General features: G+C 38.9%; 1 protein-coding gene across 1 annotated transcript in view; it reads right to left on the reverse strand.

Annotated features, from left to right (window-relative positions):
• Positions 1–26,279, reverse strand: part of egfra (epidermal growth factor receptor a (erythroblastic leukemia viral (v-erb-b) oncogene homolog, avian)) — a 101,696-nt gene that overhangs the window by 12,916 nt on the left and 62,501 nt on the right. The window contains exons 9-25 of the mRNA XM_062022886.1: positions 23,324–23,450; positions 23,178–23,251; positions 23,027–23,114; positions 22,216–22,415; positions 20,603–20,735; positions 20,251–20,341; positions 13,236–13,393; positions 9,490–9,528; positions 9,260–9,404; positions 9,066–9,188; positions 7,403–7,501; positions 6,894–7,079; positions 5,916–6,071; positions 4,516–4,591; positions 2,748–2,894; positions 745–842; positions 488–655 (exon numbers count right to left, since the gene is read on the reverse strand). Coding sequence (XP_061878870.1) covers positions 488–655; positions 745–842; positions 2,748–2,894; positions 4,516–4,591; positions 5,916–6,071; positions 6,894–7,079; positions 7,403–7,501; positions 9,066–9,188; positions 9,260–9,404; positions 9,490–9,528; positions 13,236–13,393; positions 20,251–20,341; positions 20,603–20,735; positions 22,216–22,415; positions 23,027–23,114; positions 23,178–23,251; positions 23,324–23,450 — 2,108 coding nt within the window. The remainder of the gene's footprint in view (positions 1–487; positions 656–744; positions 843–2,747; positions 2,895–4,515; positions 4,592–5,915; positions 6,072–6,893; positions 7,080–7,402; positions 7,502–9,065; positions 9,189–9,259; positions 9,405–9,489; positions 9,529–13,235; positions 13,394–20,250; positions 20,342–20,602; positions 20,736–22,215; positions 22,416–23,026; positions 23,115–23,177; positions 23,252–23,323; positions 23,451–26,279) is intronic.

Consider the following 26,279-nt stretch of genomic DNA (forward strand, 5'->3'; position numbering starts at 1 on the left):
CCGATCTCCCTCCTGGATATTAAGTATTGGAATCGGCGGCATAAACCCTGATCGGAGCATCCATTAATATAAGATAACAGTGAATCGGACTCCCTGTGGAGCTCCATGCAAGATTTCACCTGGCGATGTAAGTATTATTGTGAGACAGGTGGAAGAGCTAGTTAAATGTTTCATGGGTCTCTGCTCAGTTTGCCAATTAACACCTGAATGACTCAGACAAGGCTTAGAAAAATGTGATGTGTTCACTAAGTGCTAAAGCGCTTTTTGGCATCAACCCGACTCAAACTGAGGTTTCTCTGATCAAAAGATGTGTGTAACCCTAGTGATCAACTACCAGTAACGTGACCGCCATCAACGTTTTCTCCACCAAGTACTAAACCACTGCTGTTTTAAGGCCATTTCTGCAAAATCGCTAGTCAACGATCCATTATATGACAAGAACATACTTGATAAATAATCCTATGGAATATTTGTCATCCAAACTTACAGTAGAGTGGAGCAGCGGCGTTTGAGATGTGCTCGGGCTGGCAAAGAATCCGTGCTGCGGCACGAGGTACTCGTCGGCGTCGACAGCGTCCTCCATGTCCTCGCCGCTGACCAGTCTGCGGAAGAAGTTATTGTCGGCAGGATTCTGCAAGTGCATGCTCTCATCGTCCTGAAGGCAAAATAGCATTAGTGGTTGCGTTAGCATCACATTCATAACAAATACATATTAACGTTGGGAATTTAGGTAGCTTTATATACCTGGATGACGAGATAACGAGGAGGATCCCGTGCCATTTTTGTGAACTCTGCTATAAGTTCTCTGAACCGTGGTCGGCTGTCTGCATCGATCATCCAACCTGGAAACACAACACAACATTACAACCAAGAATCAATGTAGCTACTATCTAAAGTATCAAGACGCAACCATTTCATTGAATCTGCTCTCAGAGCATGTATCTTTTATATCGGCTTGCACCTAAAATCGCAGATAAAAGCCCTACAATACAGTCCTGCAGCGTGTTTAATTGAGCAAAGCTGGACAGCCAGTTAACATCTAAATGTCCTTCAATAAGCACACAAGGCTGGTCTTTTCTTGTATTTTAGTCAAGTCATTTACAAAAAGTAAACATGGTATCCAACAGGCTACTAGGACCTTGCATCTACACAACAGTTAAGCACACAATATCACACAAGCAAGACATACAAAATAGGGGGTTTTAATTGAACAATGTTGCAGTCTAAAATACCAAATTTGTCAATATGAATAAGTATCAAATAATTATAGTTACATATTACTTACAGATACAAAGTCTCCAAGGCAGAAGTGCAATAATCAAATCAAATCCAACTGTATTTATATAGCACTTTTCATACACAGGCAAGTTGCAAACACAAAGTGCTATACAAAAAAAGAAAAGAAAACCCACACACGCGCACACACACACACCCCCACACATCCACACAAACCCACCCGCACAGACACATCATTATTGACAATAACAGAACAAAAACAAAACATGGCATGGCACTGAGGATTTGAGGGAAAATGCCACCTTTGCCACCTTCTCCCCACTGGAGAATAACTAAAATGAGTGCCATCTAAAAAAATAGTATCAAACATGTATGTATGTATGTATGTATGTATGTATGTAAAGATAAAATATAAATATAATTCATACATTAATAAGTTAATAAAAACATAATCAGAGAATAATAGCAGTAATATTAATAATCACTATACAAAACAAGACAATAAATAATAAGTATAATAAGAGTTTAACATGATCAGTAAAAAGCCTGATTAAAAAGATGTGTCTTTAGCCTATTTTTTAAAACATCAACAGTCTCTGCAGTCCTGGGGGTCTCTGGCAAGCTGTTCCACAGGTGGGGGCCATAGTAGCTAAATGCCGCCTCACCGTGGGCCTTTGTTCTATTATTTGTTAAAGATAAAAGTTTGGTGCCAGAGGATTTCAGGGTCCGTGAGGGTTGATGAGGTAAAAGCAGGTCGGATAGGTAAGAAGGCGCAAGGCCATTAAGACATTTGAAAACTAATAATATAAATTTTAAAATCGACCCTGAAGCGGACGGGAAGTCAATGCATTGACTTTGGGTGTGATGTGCTACCGCCCTCTGATCTTCCTCAGCACGCGTGCAGCTGAGTTTTGTAATAATTGTAGACTTCTGATATTATTTTTGGGAATGCCACAGAGCAGGGCATTACAATAGTCTAAACGACAGGAAATAAAAGCATGCATTAGCACCTCCATGTTGGCCTGTGTTAGAAAGTATCTAGTAACAAACGTTTCAGCATCATTCTTATGAGCTTCATTTAAATAATGATATGTTGCCACTAGGTGTTGCCAAAAAAACAATTACCACTCCACTTCAAATTAAAAACTGCATAAGTCCATTCCAGGTGTTTAATAATAGATGGTAGTGTTCCTTATACCTACCATTGTTCTTTTTTTGAGTAATTTCACTTGATCTAGCCTTTTCTAACATTTCACACTACAACATAATAAATCTATGTATGATTTACCATATCGGATCATTATTGGTATTGGCCAATACTCAAGGCCCCAATATCGGGACTGTATCCAAAGTAAAAAAAAATTGTATCCGGACACTCTTAGTATTGTCCCATGAGAAGATGAAATGTGAAGGCTGTATTCACTATCATGAAATACCGTATGCGCTTTAAAATCAACAGGAAACGGAAACCAAAAAGGTTTAGGAAAAGTTTTCCAGAGTCGTATACTTACATTTGACCATGATCATATAGACGTCAATAGTGCAGACTGGAGGCTGAGGCAGCCGCTCGCCTTTCTCCAGCACGCCGGCTATTTTACTGGCTGGAATGCCGTCGTACGGTTTGGTCCCGAACGTCATCAGCTCCCACACGGTCACACCTGCAGGGGAAAAAAAGTCTTATTCATTCGGGTTTTTGTGTGCAATAAAGCTGTTGAAAGGCCAGTGAAAGGATGTGTGCAGAGTTCCAAACATTGATGTTGACAAATGGACTCTGGGAGATAACAGGATGTATCTCAGCGCTAACAAAGACAAAGCGCAAGAAAAAAAAGCTGGCAGTTGTGCCAAAGCTCGCTGATGTCTTAGGCAGAAAAGAAGGTATGATCAAGCCCTGACGGGGGAGAAGAAGATTTGGAAACAGGCCCTGAGAAAAGAAAGCAGTGCTGTGTTGAGTTTCCATGAGTCAGCGTTTTTGTGTGCTGCTGAGCTGGAAGAATTATTTGTGCACAGTCTTGTCCATCTGGGAGAGAGATGTTCTCCCGTCTCATGTTGTGTTCTTAAATGTTGACAAGATCCAACAACAATATTCCATTTAAGGACTTCCTTGCTGTGAAAACGCTTGCTGTCACTTTTGCATATGACAAGTTACTGAAGTGTTATGTGGGCCACCACAGAAGAAGATGGGATTACACAACTCTTTTAGAGCTGTATTTTTTTTTTTTGTATTCTTATTTTTTCAGTTTTTCTATTCCTGCATTAGTTAGGCATGTCCAAAGTGCGGCCTGAGAAGCACTTCTACCCCCCGTATTATAAAAATAAAATAAATTCATAATGAGATATTTCATAGTATGACACAAGGTACAATATTGGGTAACTGTACCAGACAACTTTATGGGCGAGCTTGCGGTCAAAGACGTTGGTTCACAGCACACTACTTTTATACACTAGCAACATAATGGGTAACTGACAAAGTTTTGATTGATGGCCAACTATTTATGGAACTTGTGTAAGAAGACTGGCTTTGTGTGGACTGTATGACTATACTGTACATGTCATGATATTTATGTGACTTGGAGAGGTGTATCTTTACCCTGCAGTGTGATGTTTACATTTAGCAACTACTAGAGGTGGTTGGGAGTCTGGGACCTATAACACTAAGCTAAGATATCAATATTTTGTTTAGATAGCTTGGCATGAATTGACCTACACTGGATTGGTTTGAGCATTTTAAACGAACAAATCCCTGCATTCTTCAACTTTTATGTAGTGGAAGAAGTTTGGACACTCGTGGCATATTCTACCTATTGTTGCACATTTAAACACAGGAAGTAAACAGAAAATCCGAAGAATTTCTGAGTCATGGCGAAGAGGTAGCAATAAATAGACATGTTCTATGTGAACATTTGTACAGCATGTCAAAAATACCATGACCATGACATTAAATCCTGCATTTTTTCACCTGTGCCTTTGATACACAACCCAAAAATCTGTAACTGTGTGCGCTTGAGCACGGCAGCATCTGTTGCGACAAAATAAACAATGTCGCAATTGCTTCCAAAAGAAAGGGGCAAGAGAAATTAATGTAATTTCGTCTCGCTCTCCCGACATTGCACTCACACCAGCGGCATCTCGCCTCTCTTACTGTTCCGAAAGCGCAAAATTTGCATAGTGACGTTCCCACTCCAATTTGTTCTGTATAGAAATCTATAACATGGAAAAAAGGACTTTTCTGCTTTTTAATTTTCTTTTAAAAAAGCTCTATGAAAGCAACTGAAGACTCACCGTAGCTCCATACATCACTCTGGTGTGTATATGTTCTGTTCAGAATAGACTCCAGAGCCATCCACTTAATGGGTACCTGGAATGTGATAATAATTACATTAATTTTGGCATAAAAATTACCGCCAATCCATCCATCTTCGTTCGCATATCTGAGGTCGGGTCGCGGGGGCAGCAGCCTAAACCCAAAACTTAAAATATTTAAAACATAAAAAGATTTTCATTGAATTATATACAATGGTACCTAAACTTTAGAGTGTTATGAGATACAATAAGAGCTGTCTCTTAGCTAAGTGTTATACTTTAAGTTGCAAGCAAAAATTTGAGTTACAGCGTATCCCTACTACAGTAGTCTGTACCATACTAAAGCAGAATAAGTCTAACGCCAGCCAGGAATGTTAAAATAATATCAAATGGTGGACATTTATCCATGAAAATATGGATAAGCTGCTGATGGTGTGTTTGACATAGAAGCAACCTGTACAAGATACCGTACAAGTCTGCTTTCCAAAGTAAATGCTGTACATTATTATTACATTACTTAATAAAACTACTGTAGTTGTTTTTACTGCATTCTGTTGTATTGTTTGTATACAATATAAACAAAATACAGGAAAAACACGGACTCTCCAAAAAACTTCATGAAACAAAAATAAAGTGGTGCACGGCAAAAAGTGTACTTAAAGAAAAAGCAAGGCCAGCAACACTCGTGTCCTTCTAATAACTTTAATACAAACTGCGCAGGCGCTACCAAACACAAGACCGGTTTCACAACGACATTTTCGAGTGTTGCTGGCCTTGCTTTTTCTTTCTGTATAAAATATATACTATATTTAAAAAAAAAAAAAAACATTTTATGTGATAAAATTGTGCTGTTTTGGGTGTTTTCAAGACTTCCGTCAGACCCAATTAAGCTCGTAATGTAAGGTACTACTGTATAATGTGAACCAAAAACAATTCTCAAATTTTCTGCACTTGTAATACAATTACTAACTTGCCACATTCCTGTTTCAATATTAGATACACAAGCACATTGTAATAATAATGAAGAAAAATTGGCTCCTACAAATATAATAATTTTCATTTATGCTTGTTAATGTGATTTGTAAAACACCATACTGTTGAGTTGTTTTTATTATTGTGATCAATTAGATACATGGAAGGGGCTAGTGTACAAAACATAGATTTCTGTAATTAGGCAGGGAATCTGATAGAAGAAGACTTTTACACGATTCGTCATTATTCTTAGCACAACCACGACCTATTTATAGCACTTACATAACATTTAAGCTAAAAAACAGTACAGTACAGAAATAGCACCTTTCCTTTTTGGCTGAAAGCACAGCGAGGTGTCTATCAAGAAAACCATTAAAAAATGTTTCCTGGATTCTTTTTTCACCAACCTTTCCTCCGTCAGCGTGGTACTCTTTCTCGTCTGCGTTAAGCAGCTTGGCCAGGCCAAAGTCGGTGATCTTGACGTGCTGAGGGGTCTTCACGAGGACGTTTCTGGCCGCCAAGTCGCGGTGGACCAAATGGCGTTCCTCCAGGTAGTTCATACCCTTGTGTCGAAACAAATGATGGTGTTAAACCGTATGCCAGCTAATGTTTGAACGTAATATGCTAATAACAACTTAACTTTTCGGCACAACATGATTATGGTTTGGCTTGTTCAATAAGGAAACACAATGGAAAACTATTTAGCTTTCATCTAAACAAGTTTTTGTTTCTACTTATACTGCCTTAATTAGTTTGCTTTTATCCAATGTATCTACTACTGTTTGTTTACATATTTCACCTGGAAGGCAAAGTGGGAGACTAGTAATTATGCAACATAGTTTTCAAGTTCTGGCTTCTCTCTGGCACTTTCGCAAGCCATGAATCCTGCTAGCCAAAAGCTGTGCTACACTATATTTGTTTACAGATTAGATGTGTGACTATAGGATTACTTCTTGTCACACACTGAAGGTGACCTGTGTACTTTATGTAAGATTATAATAAAATTTGGGTATTTTACATAGCGAAAAAGTTGTTGAATCACTTGCTAAAATGCCTTTTTTGCTATTGTTAGATTAGCCTACAAAAAAATTCAAGTATACACAACATCTCCACCAAGGGTGAACAATCCTGAACTTTTTTGACTGAAAAAATGATGTCTCAGTGATGCAGTTCCCCTACAATCCTGTAGGTGGCTGTAATGTTGAATACAAAGTGTGTAACCTTCATTAACTGCCTTCATGAAAGTGAAAGTGAGACTTCCTCTTGGTCCATGCACTCCGCCGTTCCATTTAGTTTTGTAGAAATGGAACATGTCAATACTTTTGTAAGTACTAATTAACTAAACAAACAAATACCTTCATGGAGGTAGTAAATATAATGCTCACCTTTGCAATCTGCACGCACCAGTTGAGCAGGTACTGCGAGCCGATGTTGTCCTTGTTCTCCTTGACGTAGTCCAGCAGGCAGCCGAAGGGCATCAGCTGGGTGACGAGCTGGACCGTGGACGTCAGGCAGATGCCCAGTAGGCGGCATACGTGCGGATGCTCCACACTGGCCATCACATACGCCTCCTGTGGTGCGCAGAATGGGGTAAGCAATGATGTGAGGCAGATTTTATAAGAAACCAAATATAAAATAATAACAATGTAGTTCAAACAGGCTTCATTCATTTTCCAGAAAGCCCCCGCATGGATTTATCATGGATTTTCTCTAGTGAGAAAGTTTTCCATCACCGTCAAAATAAGTGTTAAGTCATGACTTTTTTCATGACGTGCATGCACAACATAAATACAACATGCAATACAGTCAAGCTGACATGGCTCAGGCTGCAGTGGTCTACACAAATTCAGCTATTTAAGAAAAAATACAACAGCTGTTTACTTCATCAACTTACATCCAAAATCTCTTTGTTGGCTTTGGGCGACTTGGCTTCTCTCAATACCTTAATGGCCACAGGGATCTTCACGTCTTCTCCCTCTGGTACCCAAAGTCCCTGCATGGAAACACATGCCATGGAAGTGTTTTATAAGTTGTAGTTTCACTCCATTCAATACGGTAGCTGCGCATGATGGGACAGTCGACAACAAATTGTTGAATATTAGAGTGTTGATGTTCATTTCTTTTGGATTTTTTTGTTTGGAATAGCATTAGTCCTTGAAAAAGTAAAAAAAATGTATTGCATTGCTAAAAAGTTTTACATGAACTATTTTTAACATACAATATAATTAAAACAATAGATATGATCATTTTAATAGAATAAATACACTACTATTTAGAGTACATATTTTTCAGGGGACACCAACACGTAGATCGCGATCAACCAGTCGATCTTTGGGACCCTATTGGTCGATTGTAAAAATATTAGAAAAAAATGTATATATTAATATGACATTAGCAACACCCCCCCCCCCGGAGAGTGGCCACAGTTGGAATTAAACTATGAGACTGGCTGCAAAATTAGCTAAGGAAGTATGCATCCCAGAAAGAACTTAGTAAATTAAGCCTCGTTGGTTAGTCCAAGCTTTCAAGGTTAGAACCAGGTCCTACTGCTTCGGAGTCGATCATGCTAACCACTGTACTAAACGGCCAGGCTTTCAAAACTAGTCTGCCGCTTTGGTTAAAAAAAGATATGTGTGCGACAAGACTACCTTTTTGGCTAATTTCGGGTATAAATAGTTTTTTCTTTACAATAAAATGTATTTATTCATTTATATGACTCATTGATGTAAACATTTTTTAAAGAAAGATTGGATATTTTGCTCCCTTTTGGGATTTGAGCCCACAGGAGTGGCATGTGTATTCTCCCCTCAGCCAAACTGCCTAGCTGTCAAAATGATGTCCAACTATGAATGTATGAATGTGAAAGAGAGAAATTTAGCGAAAGTATTGCTTTTTTTGCTAATTTCAGATTAAATAAATGTTTATTTTACTACAACAAGTATATTTTTTGATAGTGCGGAACATCTACTTGCAGTCACGGTTATTTTTAGGCGCTGAACGTTTTGACGCTTGAACGAGATCAATCGGATGAACAGGTTTGGGAATTATAGGCGGACGAAAAGTGCTATGGAAGAATAATAATAAATTAATGAATTTTGGTGTGGAATAATATAGATTCACACAATAAGATTATCACAAAATATTTAAAAAAAAATCTGTATAATAATATAATATATATACTGTATGACATAATAGAAAAGTACACTAATATAAGATTAAACCCTAAAGCCATTTTTAATGATAATTCGAAAAGCTCCCCAGTCAGTAATGAAATAGCAAAAGCATTGTGTAATGTACTACATCTTAAACTGCATCTTACTCCTAAGCCCCCAAGTGTGTGTTTAATGCGCAAAGGAAGCTGAAGTGGAGTCAGTGGTGTGTGACCACGCAAGTTAAAAATGCGTCTTTTAATTGAAAAATTGACAACAGATGTTGCAGAGCACAGGCGACACACACTTGGATCACGTCGTACGGTTTGAGTCGAGCTCAATGGAAATTTCGACAAGGATGACATTTGAAGCCAAAAAATGAAATAAAAACCTGCAGCCTGTTATTACCTTGTAAACTGTACCAAAAGCCCCTGATCCCAGCACTTTGATTTTCCTGAATTCGGGTTCCTTCAAGATGCGCAGTAGTGCTTGGTTGGGTGCCTCGCCGCTTGGAGTCAGAGGTTCAACCAACTGGAAAAACAAGGCACAAGCTCCAAAATACGCTCCCTTTCATGCAGACGCTTTAAATGGCTTCATAATACCTCCTTCTCCTGAAGAAGTCTGCGCATGGTCCTCTTCCTCTTGATGTGGCGGCGACGTAGGATTACAAACACCGACAGGGCTGCGATGAGGACCGCAAGAAGGCCGCCGACCACACCCGCCGCAATCATGGACAGGCCCGAAGTGCTACAACACAAAACAGGATACGCAGATAGATGAGAATGCTAATAACGGATGAAAGATGATGTGTCAATGATGGTTATTTGCTCACATTTTCCCCTGGCAGCCTTGGAGACCTGGCCCCATGCACCTGTAAACAAACCGATCATAGGTAAACACACCATTGATGAACTTCCATTAAAGTATGTCAATTATTAATTTTCTTTATTTCCAATGTGCATAAGCCCTTTGAGACACTTGTGATTTAGGGCTATATAAATAAACATTGATTGATTGATTGATTGATAAAGGGGCCCTATATCCTACATTTCCACTTTCAACTTATGTACTGCATATTGAAGCGTCGCTAGGCATGATTCCCGTTTCCCAGCAAGCCTTTCAGCACCTTTTCGTACATAGTTGCTAAAATCACATATTAATGTTGTGCTGAATTGTTATTTATTATCCCCCCCACACTCGTACTGTGTGTGTGTGTGCGTGTGTAACTTACCTGTTTCGTCTTGTGTTGCCATTTTTGTTCGCACTGTGTGTAAAGTTAGTGTTCGGTTTAGAGAGTGTTTTTTAATAAAATATGTATCTTTTGTTACACATTCTTAATTCTATTGACTCCCTATTAGAAGAAGAGGACACTTACAGTGATCACAGGAAGTGAAAAAACTATTGTATAAGTAATCAATAGGACATGGGGAAGGGTTAGTTTTATAAGCATTCCTTTACGAACATGTCGAATTGTAAATTGTAAATGTGTGCCTTCAAAGAAATCCATGACCGTGACTATTGGTGAAAAACAAGTACAGTAGCATTGGCATCGTCAAATATTAAACACAAATTTTCAACTCAAAACCAGTAGGGACGAAATAATATGCCGTCTTTCTCTGACATATAGGGACTCCCAAGATCAACTCATCAGGGAAGCTGGAATAAGAACAAGATCTGTCAGGAACAGGGACATGCACATGATTATAGAGGGGCAGGGGCTCAAAGTCAGAAAAGGGCAGGAATTTCTTTTTTGGTCCTTTACACAATATGGAAATTAATGTAAAATTAAATTTGCTAATAGGAAGCTAACTACTTAGCTGTGTGTCCTTTGTAGGTAAAAGTGATTGCCATTTCTTTTGTGTCAACAAATTATGGTCATAATGAGTTAATTCACATTATCATAGGCTTGGAAGACATGAAAAGCAACAAAACACTGGTTTATTATTAGGCTATTTTTTGTTAAAGATAAGCACTTTAATATTGAACATTGAACATGAACTTTGAAAAAAAATACAAAAATAAATACCCAAATGGAAAAAACTTCAATGTGAAAATCTGTCCTTCTTCCCTTAACTTGATGAAAACACCATCAAGTTGTAACTTATGGTCTATCTCACTTAATGCTCAGACTAAACAACTGAAACGCAATACAGGGCCAAAAATATGGACCAGGGCCCAGTAGAGGGCTGTATCCTTTCTTTTTTTGGCATTGGGCTGCAGGCATAATCAACATGAATCAAGTTTAAATACAGATGGCAATATTCCTAACAGATAACCTACATCTTATATCCCCAGAATGCTGAAATTATTATTATTATTAATAATAATAATAATTATTATTATTATTATTATCATTATCATTGTTCTTATTATCATTATTATTATTATTATTTTGTTAACCCACACAGTAATAGCAAAGTCACAATAACCTTATATCTAAAACTCTACTGTGAGAGAAATGTGATCCGCCGTAAACGTGCATTTTATTTTGAAAATTAACCCGGTGTTTTATTTTGTACATTACTTCCTGTCCCGCACGATCCGCTCTGCTCTGTGCGGACTTGATGTGCCGTGCTCAATTGATGCGCCGTGCTCTGACGTCTGGCAAAAACAGAAGCTGACACATTGACTAATAGAATAATACAGCGTTTTTCTGAAATATTACCCATATTAGATGCTGAATAAGTGGACGGCGACTAGACAATAACTCACAGGTTCAAGTTGCTCCACTGTCACGTCTGAGTAACCCTGGCTGCAGCCCGCAGATCGAGGAGGGGCTAAACGTTTAAAGGAAGCGGCAGGCTCAAACAACCAGGTATTACAAGAAAACGTGGAGTTTTTCTACCGCTGTTTTTTTGTTTTGTTTTTTTTTTACATCCCTGACAGGAATTTATTAATATTGTTTAAAGAAAAAAAAAACACACACACACAGGCAGAGGGCACTTCTTAAGACGAGGCAAAAAAGGGCAGGGGCTCAGGCACCCATAGGGCCCTATGTGTGCACGTGCCTGGTCAGGAAGTAGGCCGCCAGCACTGCTGTTATTCAGGCAGAATCATCTCTTAGGACCAAAGATACCATCGGAAGCCCCTGCACTGGAAGACAGGGTCTAGGAACATCACATTTCCAGCAGTGGTCCAAGTCAACTCCAAGGGAAAAGAGGACCATGATCCAGGATGAAGTTCGAAACCTTGAGGAAGAAGGAAGAAGCGCTAAAGCCGTCGAACTCGCAACCCAAGGTGCCTGGACAAGGTGGAACCCTCCCAAGAGGACCATGACGTGGAGTGAACTGTGGAGGCTGGAGTCGTTTTGTATCTCGTTTCTGCTCCGGGCAGTATACGACACCCTACCGACCCCAGTCAACTTGCATAGGTGGGAAATGAGGGAGGACCCGCTGTGCAGGTTGTGTGGCGGTAAAGGAACTATGGCGCACATTCTTTCTGGGTGCAAAACAGCATTGACCCAGGGAAGATACAGGTGACGCCATGACAAGGTGTTGGCAATGCTCGCAGACATCTTGGAGCAAGAGAAAGAAACATGCAGCCTAAACTAAGCCACTGCTGAGCACCATCACCTTCGTGAAAGAGGGTCATAGACCAGTCGTCCAAGGCCTAGCCAAGCAAAACCTCCTGCAGTTGGCCCAGGGTTGGGAGATGGAGGTCGACCTGGGGAGGAAGCTCCACTTCCCAGAGGCGGTACTGTCCACCACTCTGAGACCAGACATAGTTATGTGGTCCCCAGAGGGAAAGAAAATCATCCTGGTGGAACTTACTGTCCCGTGGGAGGAGGGATGTGAGGAAGCGGCAGAGAGGAAGAAAACAAAGTACCAACAACTTGTCCAGGACTGCCGGGACAAGGGGTGGAGCATGGCTGATGACAGTGGAAGTAAGATGTTGAGGATTCCCTGCTCAATCTGTGTGGAATCTGATGACAAAAGTCAGATTGAGAGGGCACTTGAGGAAAACAGCCGTTCGTAGGCTGGGAGAAGCGGCAGAGAGAGCCTCCTGTTGGCTCTGGCATAAGAGAGAGGACAATAGCTGGATGCCTGGATGAGAGGGACAGTGATTTGGCCAATCACTGATGTCCCACCAACCGGAGAGTGTTGTGGTTAAGGGTCGAAACACTCGGCGAACGTTGGGGACCACCTGATGACCTCTTGTCCAGGCCAAAGCTTTATCCATTAGAAATAGATTATAATAGCATCTCTGATGTATTTTCAAACTATAGTCCTTTATAAAGAAAGAACTCGTATTTTGTAACTTAAAATTAAATCCAAATTATAAGGCAAAAGAAGCATGTAATTTATCCCAGCCAATCAACATAGTCATTAGAGTAGAACATGTGCATATACTTAAATAAATATAAATAAACGTAAATTACACTTGTTTATCATTATTTCAAACATAATGATGATGGTTAAAAAATTGTGTTACCAAAGGTTTAGTGATGTAATAATTATGTGAGGAATTGAAAACTCTAAATGGGATCTAATTAAATGATGGATTAATTTAAAAGAGCCCATATTTAAAAGTTGTGTCATAAATACCATACACATGTCCTTACAAAATGTGTATTTTTACCCTTGGGTGCAGTTGGGGTGACACAGCTGGCAAATTTTCAAGTCGTCAGCATATTTCCACACAAGAGCGTCATCCTCTCCTGGCACACCTTGAGGACAGCGGGCGACGCAGAAGAGTCCATCCCTGAAGTTGGCGCACTTGGTGCAGTTGGCAGGACCCTGAAACAACCGCAAAGACACTACGTTATTATTGCTATACTGTATATCTGGACGCCACACGAGCAAGCGCTTTGGCCACCAGAGGACAGGAAAAACTCCCTCTAAGGGAAGAAGCAACTTCAAATGGGGACCAGGACTCTGAGTGGGGCGGCTGTCTGCCTCAAACGGAAATAAAAACAATAACAGTAGTAATTATACAGGGTACATGCGAACCCTAATAAAGGTAGTAATGCCAACTTGATTATACTGTACTATTATGTAAGGTTTACTGCTGTTAAGACAAAACTTCCACACTTTTCTTTGCAATCAGGTGCTGTCACACTTTGCGTGAGTCTGTTTTTTAACACGTCTGCTTCATCAACAGCTGTCAACGTGACAAGAGACACAGAATATGAATAGAACGAAAAGAGCCAAGTGGAAAAGGATGCCCCGTCTCCCTATTCAAACGCCACATGTCCTCGAGGCACCGCTAATTCAATCATCACGCTGCGGTTCAAAAAGCTGATTTTGTGCACCCTAGCGGCTATTTTTATTTCATAACAGAAGAAAAACATGTTGGTAGACAACCATAATGTTTCCCACTGGACATATTCTGGATTGTGTTACAAGTGTACTACTTCCAACAAGGGGTCTTGATGGATGGATATTTTAGCACTCTTTACAATAAAACCACAATAAAAGGCTTCATAGTGCAGTTGCTCAGTAATTACAGTGTACAGTGTAAGTACAGTGTCATCACCCCTTTATGATACCATATCATGTTTTTTAATGCACATTTACGACAAAAGTGTTACCTATGTTCTCAGGTGGAAGCGAAACCGCCAACACAACTTGTTTTGCTGGTTGACTTTAAAGGGGTCATAGAATTATGTTTTTTCTACATTTAAAACACTTCCTTGTGGTCTACTTAACACGTATCGGTGGTTCTATGGTCCAAATGTTGCATAGAATATGTTTTACAGACCATCTTCAAGCCAATTTTTGACCGTCTCTTCAGGATGCGCCGTTTTGTGGACTGTTTTATTTATGTGCCTCCACTTTGACTGCGTTGTAGTTGTTAGTGCTTCCATATGGAGTCTACTGACAGATATAGGTTAAAACTCTACACTGCTTTGTATTAGAAATGGCAACAGCGGAGCATGCATGTGCATGTAAAGTTAAAGTTAAAGTTAAAGTACCAATGATTGTCACACACACACTAAGGTGTGGTGAAATTTGTCCTCTGCATATGACCCATCCCCTTGATCATCCCCTGGGAGGTGAGGGGAGCAGTGGGCAGCAGCGTAGCCGCGCCCGGGAATCATTTTTGGTGATTTAACCCCCAATTCCAACCCTTGATGCTGAGTGCCAAGCAGGGAGGTAATGGGTCCCATTTTTATAGTCTTTGGTATGACCCGGCCGGGGTTTGAACTCACAACCTACCGATCTCAGGGCGGACACTCTACGACCAAGTTTGCCCCAAAACAAGAGGATAGAGGAAAAAGAAGGAACTTATTGACTACAATGTCGGACTAAAATGGCGGACCCACGCAAAGCTCTTCGGGTATGTCTCTACCATGTATGGAGATATCCGCTGACGTCACAACTGGGAAAAACGTCAAATAGGGCAAATTCCAAACAACTCTTTTGGAAGATGTATAACGAAAGGCAATATTGTTTTATAAGTATCTCCACAATGCTTCCATGGTTTGATTTTAGATCCCAAATACACAAAAACAGGCACCAATAGGTAAGAAAAGTTTGTTTTGCATAACAAGTCCCCTTATAGTCACATTTCAACGTGATTGACTGCCAAACATGTGTAAAACATAAGCTAACCACCACAAAATATAACAAAATAAAACTAAAATGAAGTAAAAGTACTAATCCTTTTAAAGACTGAAAGAGGAGAACAGGGGGGTTGTTTTGCAGTTTAACGCTATCACCTAGTGGTGTGCTATAGGTATTTCTGAAAAAATAGAATTCCACTGTCAATTTTGATATTGTCAAAACAAACACAAATATTTCAATAAATTGGTAATATAATCTAATTGAGGGGGCTGTTTGTAAACTTGCTTACAGTTACATTTTTCATACCGAAAAATATAACAAGAACATCACCGGCTGTCTTACAGTATATTACCATTAGTGGTTTAACAGAACATATGTAATTTTGAAATAGCTATATTTTTCACAATTACTAACTATATGGATTAAAAATTGCATGTCTACCCAGGTAAAATGCTTGGCATTCAGGCTTGTCATTAATCCGGTTGATGAACAACTTGCAGTCATGTTATTATTATAAAAATACAAACAATGTTAGCTAACGTTAACAGTCCAAATTAGGGATGTCCCGATCCAGGTTTTTGCACTTCCGATCCGATACCGATATTGTTTTTGCACTTCCGATCCGATACCGATACTGACCGACAGGGACGTGCACATGATTATAGAGGGGCAGGGGCTCAAAGTCAGAAAAGGGCAGGAATTTTTTTTTTGGTCCTTTACACAATGTGGAAATTAATGTAAAAATAAATTTGCTAATAGGAAGCTAACTACTTAGCTGTGTGTCCTTTGTAGGTAAAAGTGATTGCCATTTCTTTTGTGTCAACAAATTATGGTCATAATGAGTTAATTCACATTATCATAGGCTTGGAAGACATGAAAAGCAACAAAACACTGGTTTATTATTAGGCTATTTTTTGTTAAAGATAAGCACTTTAATATTGAACATTGAACAGTGCAACATGAACTTTGAAAAAAAATACAAAAATAAATACCCAAAAGGAAAAAACTTCAATGTGAAAATCTGTCCTTCTTCCCTTAACTTGATGAAAACACCATCAAGTTGTAACTTATGGTCTATCTCACTTAATGCTCAGACTAAACAACTGAAACGCAATACAGGGCCAAAAATATGGACCAGGGGCCAGTAGAGGGCTGTATCCTTTCTTTTTTTGGCATTGGGCTGCAGGCATAATCAACATGAATCAAGTTTAAATACAGATGGCAATATTCCTAACAGATAACCTACATCTTATATCCCCAGAATGCTGAAATTATTATTATTATTAATAATAATAATAATAATAATAATTATTATTATTATTATTATCATTATCATTGTTCTTCTTCTTATTATTGTTATTATTATCATTATTATTATTATTATTTTGTTAACCCACACAGTAATAGCAAAGTCACAATAACCTTATATCTAAAACTCTACTGTGAGAGAAATGTGATCCGCCGTAAACGTGCATTTTATTTTGAAAATTAACCCGGTGTTTTATTTTGTACATTACTTCCTGTCCCGCACGATCCGCTCTGCTCTGTGCGGACTTGATGTGCCGTGTAGTGATGGGATCGGCAGTTCTTTTGACTGTACTGAATCACTAGAATTAGTTACTTAAATTGATTCGTTCAAAAAATTTGTTCACCGAATCACTTCTTTTGACTGTACTGAATCACTAGAATCAGTGACTGACAACGCCACACTGTGGCCGCAGTTCAGTACGTGAACCGAATCACTTCTGCAGTTCTTTTGACTGTACGAATCACTAGAATCGGTGACTGACAACGCCACACGTGGCCGCAGTTCAGTACGTGAACCGAATCACTTCTGCAGCAGCAGTACAGTTTAATTGCAAATCAGCATTATTATAATGATGATGATAGCTACTAAACAACAACAACAAAACAACAGTTGCAGTAGAATGGATGATAATAATAATAATAATAAGAATCAGAATTGATCCCCAAGGAGAAATGTATTTTTGTTACAATAACTGTGTAAATAATAGCCTATGTATGTGTACATACATTAGTTATTATTTTTATTTTAAATCTTCTCAAAACAGCCTGCCCTACTCTTTACCCTCCGCCCCTCCCCCTCGTGTCGCTGCTGCTCAGCCTGCACGGACTTTCTACTAGTCTACTCTCATAACTTTATGTGTTGAGATAATGGGGACGTGTGTTTGTTTTCATGTGGCTTGAGTCAACATTAGTCGTTAGCTTGGAGAATGAATGGAGAACGGATGCCAATGGCATGAAACATATCCCCGCGACGGGAGGAGAATCACTCGCGGCATTGGGGCAAGCAGAGCAGTGAGCGAGAGCGTTGTCGTTCACTGAGTGATTCATGTCGTTAATCCGCGGTGAACGAATCGTTCGCTCAGTCCCTCCCCCCGCCCTCTCATTGGCTGCGTCGTTCGCCGACGTCGAGGGTTCAGTGAGTCACAGAATGCGCCAGTTCCACTCATACCGGCATGGTCGCGGCGGAGCTCAACTGAACTGAGAAAGGAACGAATCAGTTCATGAAGTGATTCGGTTCAGTACGTTCACTCAAAAGATTCGTTCTTTCGAACAAATCGTTCGCGAACGACACAACACTAGTGCCGTGCTCAATTGATGCGCCGTGCTCCGACGTCCGGCAAAAACAGAAGCTGACACATTGACTAATAGAATAATACAGCGTTTTTCTGAAATATTACCCATATTAGATGCTGAATAAGTGGACGGCGACTAGACAATAACTCACAGGTTCAAGTTGCTCCACTGTCACGTCTGAGTAACCCTGGCTGCAGCCCGCAGATCGAGGAGGGGCTAAACGTTTAAAGGAAGCGGCAGGCTCAAACAACCCGGTATTACAAGAAAACGTGGAGGTTTTGTACCGCTGTTTTTTTTGTTTGTTTTTTTACATCCCTGACAGGAATTTATTAATGTTGTTTAAAGAAAAAAAAAACCACACACACACAGGCAGAGAGCACTTTTTAAGACGAGGCAAAAAAGGGCAGGGGCTCAGGCACCCATAGGGCCCTATGTGTGCACGTGCCTGCTGACCGATACCGATACTGGCCTATCCAAGCATGTATTAAAGTTTAAAGTTATTTAGCCTACTTAGTTGTCAGAATCATGTTGAAAAGGGTTTTAGTACTCTTGATAACAACTAGCCAGCTGTATTAGGGGAATTTGAATAATACACAATGGTTGGTAACAAGAAACTGACCTGTTTATTCAAGGATAAACACAAAATAGACAAAATTATACATGACAAACAGAAATGGCATCATTGAACTAGGGCTGGGCGATATGGCCTTTTTTAAATATTGCGATATTTTAAGGCCATATTGCGATACACGATATATATCTCGATATTTCGCCTTTGAACACTTGATGCATATAATCACAGCAGTATGATGATTCTATGTGTTTTGATTGATTGATTGAGACTTTTATTAGTAGGTTGCACAGTGAAGTACATATTCCGTACAATTGACCACTAAATGGTAAAACCTGAATAAGTTTTTCAACTTGTTTAAGTCGGGGTCCACTTAAATTGATTCATGATACATATATTTACTATCAGATATATACTATCATCATAATACAGTCATCACACAAGATAATCACATTGAATTATTTACATTAATTATAATCTGGGGTGTGGAGGGGGGCGCCGGATGTAAGTGTCAAAAAGACAGCCAAAAGAGTTTGATATGAGAATAAATCTAAAGTTAAAATATAGGGTAGAAATGCACCCATTTGCAGGAAATGTAGTCTTGATTTTCAAAATTTTCTTTCAAGGCTTGCATGTCTACATTAAAACATTCTTCTTCATACTGCATTAATATATGCTACTTTTAAACTTTCAGGCAGAGAAGGAAATCACAACTAAAAAAATCACTAATTTTTTCATACGGTGTTGATGTGGAAATTTTTGCCTCAGCATTTTAATGGTGTGGGTGCGTGGCACCGAATGGAGATAAGTGTCTCCACAGACGTTACAATATTTGAACAATGATGACGAAAACTGTTTTCTCTGTCGTGTCCGTGTGTCGAAAATTGTTATGCGCTTATTTTTTTATTTGATTTTGTGTGTGGCATATAATTTCTATGCGCAGAGGACGCTTGAGCAGTGCGCAATTGCACAGGCGCGCACCTTAGAGGGAACGTTGCTCGCACGGCTGCGCTAGCATCACAGCTAACGTTAGCCATGCTGCTACCTCTCTGCTCGGGGAGGGCGTATACGTATGTGACGTATGACGTGACAGTATGTGACGTGTGTAAGAAGGTGCGCTTGCTGTCTGTGAGAGGGAGACACAAGAAGGAGTGGGAAGAGCCTGTCGTGTAATGCCAGCAGCGAAAAGCAACTGCGTGAGAATCCACAGACATGTGGATGTGTTGAAGGTGTGCTGAAAAATGCGGAACGGAAATTAGGGAGCAGCAGAAAAGTGGAATGTAGTATTTCAATTGGTGCGTTGGAAAACACGGACCGGAGTTTTTTTTTAAACTGGATCTGGATCGGCATTTTCCCATGCCTTGCCGATACGCATTTTTTGGCAAATATCGGCGGCCGATCCGATCCAAATATCGGATCGGGACATCCCTAGTCCAAATTGCTATTATTAGCTAACAACACACAAAGCTAACACGCGTGCACGTGTTACGTACGTACATAGTACATATTGTGTTCTAAAATCCATAAGTAGGCAGGACATAATACCTAAAATTTGTTGAAAAGTTGGCGTAAAGGTGACATTCAACCTTAACTGCTACCAATAAACTGAGAGAAGAATCTGACGGATCAGATTCAGGGCATATAAAGCAAGATTAGAGTTAATAAAGCCATGCTACATTAAATAAATGTATTGCTCATATTGTACTAAACATCAGGAAAAAATTTTATGTCACAGGTTTTGTGCCAGCACTGGTGAGATGTAACATAAGGCAAAACCTGTTTGAAATGCTTAATGAGCTGACATCTCGCATGACTTTTGAGGTATATTTGTCCAAAAAATTATAGTGGATTTTTCGCTGAAAGGAGAATGTGTTTTTTGGGGGTTTTAAGGACAAAATAATGATTGCAGACATACTGGAGAGCTGCAGGTTGCTGTTCCGTTTATATGTTGACACTCCGGGTGACAATACACGCACTTCTTCTTCTCGACAGCCTCGCGTGGTTCCCTGCAGACACATGAAGCCAACCACGGGGTTACATTTTAAGCAACATTTTAATATTTGACAGTACCCTGCGAAAGCAAACAGACGTGAGCGAGAATGTACAATGTTTGTCTTATTTCAACTAGACTCCTTACTCGCTTACTTGATGATGATCGCTTTAATAACAAAACCCATCAAACATTAAGCAGGACGGGAGTACACAACAATGTTGATGGTGGGATGAAAAATAGGGAACTTTGGAAAAACACAAAAATCCTCCCTCACCCCTCCAGGATGTTGCAGGAGTCCACACAGCTCCTGTCACGACTGAAGTCCCGGCAGGCAAAACACATGTCGGGGCCGGGTCCCCAGCATCCTTTTGCGGTGCACTTCCGATCACAAGTATCGTTTCTCTGAGCTGGAAACAAATATAAGATACTGTAAATGCTGTGTTTTAATAATTGGAAGCAACAAATAATTGTAGAGTGGTTATTTCCCAAATGTGAAAACTCTTTATACATAACAAGCTTTTTTTTTTTTTACTTCAGTAATAATTTAGAGTGTATGCAAAAGTGGAAAATCTTTAGGAATTTTGTTTGAAATGTTTTCTGCAGAATGCACGAATATAATGCAAAAAAAATCTGGCATTTTATTTATTTTTTTAATCGGAAATAGACACAAATATTGCATTTCATGTTAAAATTAGAGAGAGGCTTTTATTTCCCAAATGTGAAAACTCTTCGCATATAACAATAAAATGTCTCAACTTTAATAATGATTTGAAATGTATGGGAAAGTGCAAAACTTGGGGAAATTAGTTTGGATTTATTTATGCAGAATGTACCATTGAAATATTAAAACAAAATTTAATGATTTTGATTTACTTCAAACATGCGTACAGTAACAATATGGTACATCATATATTTCCAATTTCCCTTTACAACATGTCTGAAAAGGAGAAAGAAAAAGCAGAGCGTATTTAATCCTACCCCTTTTCCATTTTATAGTAATTTTTTTACAATTTTTTTTTCACTATTTGTAACACAAACAATTCAATAAATAAATGAATAAATAGTTGAGTAAGTTGTGATTTCCATAATCAGATGAAAAAAAATAATCGGGAAAAAGACACAAATATTGAATTTAATATTAGAAATGTTTTTTTTGTTGTTTTTTTTTAATATGATATTATAATAAATAAGTTGTCCAGTATTTATAAACACAGTTGAATGTGCTAAATTAGAATATGGCAACAATGAGGCAAGGACCTAGCAGACCAGATTCAGGGCACATAAAGCAAGACGAAAGGCTTCATTATGCTACACTGCAGTGGTTCTCAAACATTTTTTACACAGTACCAACTCAGAAAACACATGGCTCTCCAAATACGACCATAATGACCAACATGAAAATACAGTACCATAGTAAGCCTAAGTATTCATTAAATGCAAGGCAGAAGTTTTATTTACCAAGTATATTTTAATATTTTTAGCCACTGTTAGATTACTTACAGTTTGAACAGTAACAATGTGTTTGAATATTTATTACCGGTAAGTGATTCTTTGGCATACCACTAGATGGAACCCGCGTACCACAAGTAGTGCGCATACCACAGTTTGAGAATCTCTGTGCTACAGCAATCTCGCTCCTCCCTCTTAGAAGCCTTCGGCAAAGCTTGACGTACACCTCAGACAAAATCTAACCTCACGTCAACAGCGAAACAGCGGTGATTAGTCGTCTTTTTTTAAATACATAATTCATTTACGGTATGTATTACTTCCTGAATGTCGCTTCAGTCGCCAGGAAGCTAAATAGCTAGTCAACGAGAGTTGTGGTTTCTCATTCTCAGGAAAATATTGTCCCAAATGTTTTGGATATTGCAGGTTTAAGAGACTTACCACATGTGTCCACGTCAGCATTTTCGTCCACCATAGCAGCCTGGGTCTCGGATTTAAAGAGCCCCTTCCAGTGGCTACTGTTGGTGTAGCAAAGGTTCTTGTTCTTAATGATGACCACATCTCCGTCGCTGATTTCTTTAAGTGATCGCAGCCCCAAGTAGCTGATGTCCAGCTGAGTCATCACCACACTGCGGCTTCCTCTGCGGGGCGCACAAGAACTTCATGACACTCCCGTATTTTTTTTTTTTAACTTATTTTTGCTATTGCTAGCTATGTACAGCGTATATACCACATGAAATAAATGTAGGTTACACTACAGTGACGTTAACATATAAAAACGTCCAACACTACATTGTATATGGCTGATTTACCGCGACAAAAATTAATCAGAAGTGCTAATAACGAATATTACAGAAGTAGACATCATTGTTTACATCCAGAGCAGCCATCCTTGAAACAAACTCGGGGGTGGTGAGAATGCTCCGACTTTCCGAGTCAGAAATTCGACTACGAGGGGCGTTCCAGTTGAAATTCGGACTTGGAACTCTGAAATGCCCACTCCCCAATACAAATGGAACGCACCATATAGTTCCTTGGTAGCTTGGCTAATTTACTTTTGTAGCTTGGCTAACTTCTTTGGTAGCTCTGCTAACTACATTAGTCGCTTAGCTAACTTCTTTGGTAGCATGGCTGACTTCCTTGGCCGCTTGGCTAACTTCCCTGGTAGTCTGGCTAACTTTATAGTAGCCTGGCTAACTTTCTTGGTAGCTTGGCTAACTTTCTTGGTAGCTTGGCTAAGACCTCTCCTCACCGCTTGGTTCGTCCTCGAATGATCTCCAGGTTGTCGAATGGACTGAGGGAGTTAATGCTCGTCGGCCATGTTTGGATCCACAGGTATCCTGAAGAGGAACAAGTCTTAAGTGTGATGCTGCATTACTTCAATCTTTTTAAAGAGGCCTTACCTGTTATTTCTTTTACGGTCTTAAACACGTCCAGCTGGGCGGGGTCCATCTTTGGTGTTTTGGTGTACGTATCTCTATGAACATCAAGTGCACATATAGTCACTAATGTGTGCATGAGTGCTGCCGTATTATTGTGCTCCACTTACCCGTGAATGGACGTGTGAATTAAAGCGATGTTGCCATTTATTTTGGTGCAGTTTTTGAACGAATCAATGTTGGTGGCATTGATGGACAGGGTGTGTGTCAGGTGGCCTGTGCCCAGTCCATTGCACACTGTCAGCAAGTAAGAAATAACATGTCACTATTGAAAATAAACAATAGTATTTTGATGAAGGCTGGTGTTATGATATAACAACTTTAGGTCTACCTAATGTTGCCACCAGTGAGCCACCAAAGGCATATTAGATCATAAGAATCCTTGACTATGACCTAAAAACAGCCCCAAAATGTTGAAAATGAGATTACACACAACCAAATTAATATATGACATTCTTCGTAACAAGTATAAGGCTTGTTTACATATAAAATATAAATACCGTATTTTCCGCACTATAAGGCGCACCAGATTATAAGGCGCACCTTCAATGAATGGCCTATTTTAAAACTTTGTTCATATATAAGGCGCACCGCATTTTAAGGTGCATCGCATTATAAGGCGCATAGAATAGACGCTACAGTAGAGGCTGGGGTTACTTTATGCATCCCGTAGTTGCGAGACCTGTTGTGGCTCAATATTGGTCCATATATAAGGCGCACCGGATTGTAAGGCGCACTGTCAACTTTTAAGAACATTGGAGGTTTTTAGGTGCGCCTTATAGTGCAAAAAATACAGTATGTTTAAAGTGTTTTCCCCCCCATATATGCTAATTAGCTTAGCCCAGTGTTTTTCAACATTTTTTGAACCAAGGCACATTTTTTTCATTGAAAAAATACGGAGGCACACCACCAGCACAAACGTTAAAAAATGAAACTCCACCAGGTTGTCTTTTTTTTTTTTTAGTTTGTTGTTGTTTTTCTGTGTGTAGTGCTTTAGTTTATGTCATGCGCTGTTATTTTGGTGGCTCTTCCTGTTTTGTTGGTGTTTTCCTGTAGCAGCTTCACGCCTTCCTTTGAGTGCTATTGCCTGACCTGCTTTGTATTGGCAAACAAGACTATTTCAGTTGTGCGGACGCTATCCTTCTTTGTGGGGACATTGTTGATTGTCATGTCATGTACGGACACACACTGTAAGTCTTTGCTGTCGTCCAGCATTCTGTTTTTGTTTACTTTGTAGCCAGTTCAGTTTTACTTTCGTTTTGCATAGCCATCCCTATGCTTCAGTGCCTTTTCCTAGCGGGACTTGCCTTTTGTTAATTTTTGGTTTAAGCGAAACATACCTTTTTACCTGCACGCTGCCTCCCGCTGTGCTCTGCATATTGGGATCACGACAAACCATCCTCGACGCGTTCCAACTTCTACAAAGCAATGAGCTACCTGCTGCCACCTATTGATATGGAGTATTACATGGTTACTCTGCCGAGCTCTTTTGCCGATTATAATTATTGATTTGCAAATAATATTTTTTGGACCAATTAGGTGTGTGAATGTGGGTGTGAATGTTGTCTGTCTATCTGTATTGGCCCTGCGATGAGGTGGCGACTTGTCTAGGGTGTACCCCGCCTTCCGCCCGATTGTAGCTGAGATAGGCTCCAGCGCCCTCCGCGACCCCGAAGGGAATAAGCGGTAGAAAATGGATGGATGGATAGGTGAAGTTGCATAATTTCCCACGGCACACCAGACAATATCTCACGATACATATGTGCCGTGCACAGTGGTTGAAAAACACTGGCTTAGCCTAACACGAAGACGGAATAAAGCTATACCAGTTAACTTGTTAACTAAATAAGCTCTATTATCACCTCAAAAATAAATAGTGTATTGAACCCCTACAGCTCACAAATACTAATGTTGTAGCTTTTATAAAATATATATATATATATATATATATATATATATATATATATATATATATATATATATATATATATATATATATATATATATATATATATATATATATATATATATATATATATATATATATATATATATATATATATATATATATATATAATATAATATAAGCTACAAAAGCTACAAAACTGACCTTCCTTTGAGCAGATTGAGTTTCTGGAACATCACATTTGTGGGGTCAATTAAACGCTCAAAATGGCCAGAAAAAGAGAACTTTCATCTGAAACTCGACAGTCTATTCTTGTTCTTAGAAATGAAGGCTATTCCACAAAATTGTTTGGGTGACCCCAAACTTTTGAACGGTAGTGTATATATATATATATATATATATACATATATATATATATATATATATATATATATATATATATATATATATACACATATATACATACATACATATACATATATATATACATATATATATATATATATATATATATATATGTATATATATATATATATATATATATATATATATATATACATACGTATGTATATATATATATACATACGTATGTATGTATGTATATATATATATATATATATATATATATATATATATATATATATATATATATATATATATATATATATATATATATATATATATATATATATATATATATATTACTCATCACCATTACTTCAAACCAAGTATTTGATGTTTTATCTAGGGTAGCTTTAAGAGATACACCCTGTACAGCAGAAGTCTCACTGTTGATAAAATCTGTGAACTGTGACTAAAGAATGCCAAATTGTGGCCTTCACACACAAATTGCAGGATCAATAAAGAATAAATGTGGTAAATAGTGAGATATTTGCTTTAAAATGTGTGGTATATGGAAATGGGAATACTCGGGTAGGCACTCGAGTACGGCGGTTGACAAGGGAAAATGCACAGCACTGTCTATCTAAATGCTCCAAAACATAGCCATCCAAAACCAAAAATACCCTTGGCTGAAAACTTGCTCTATAGTACTGTAAAATATGAAGTATTTAACAAGGATATGTACAAACTTTGTTTGCCAACTTTCTTCCAGGCATCCCAGATGAATATCCTTCAGTTCTAGGGCGCTTGGCTAACTT

This window comes from Entelurus aequoreus, linkage group LG16 (assembly GCF_033978785.1).
Source record: "Entelurus aequoreus isolate RoL-2023_Sb linkage group LG16, RoL_Eaeq_v1.1, whole genome shotgun sequence".
Classification (NCBI taxonomy): Eukaryota; Metazoa; Chordata; class Actinopteri; order Syngnathiformes; family Syngnathidae; genus Entelurus; species Entelurus aequoreus.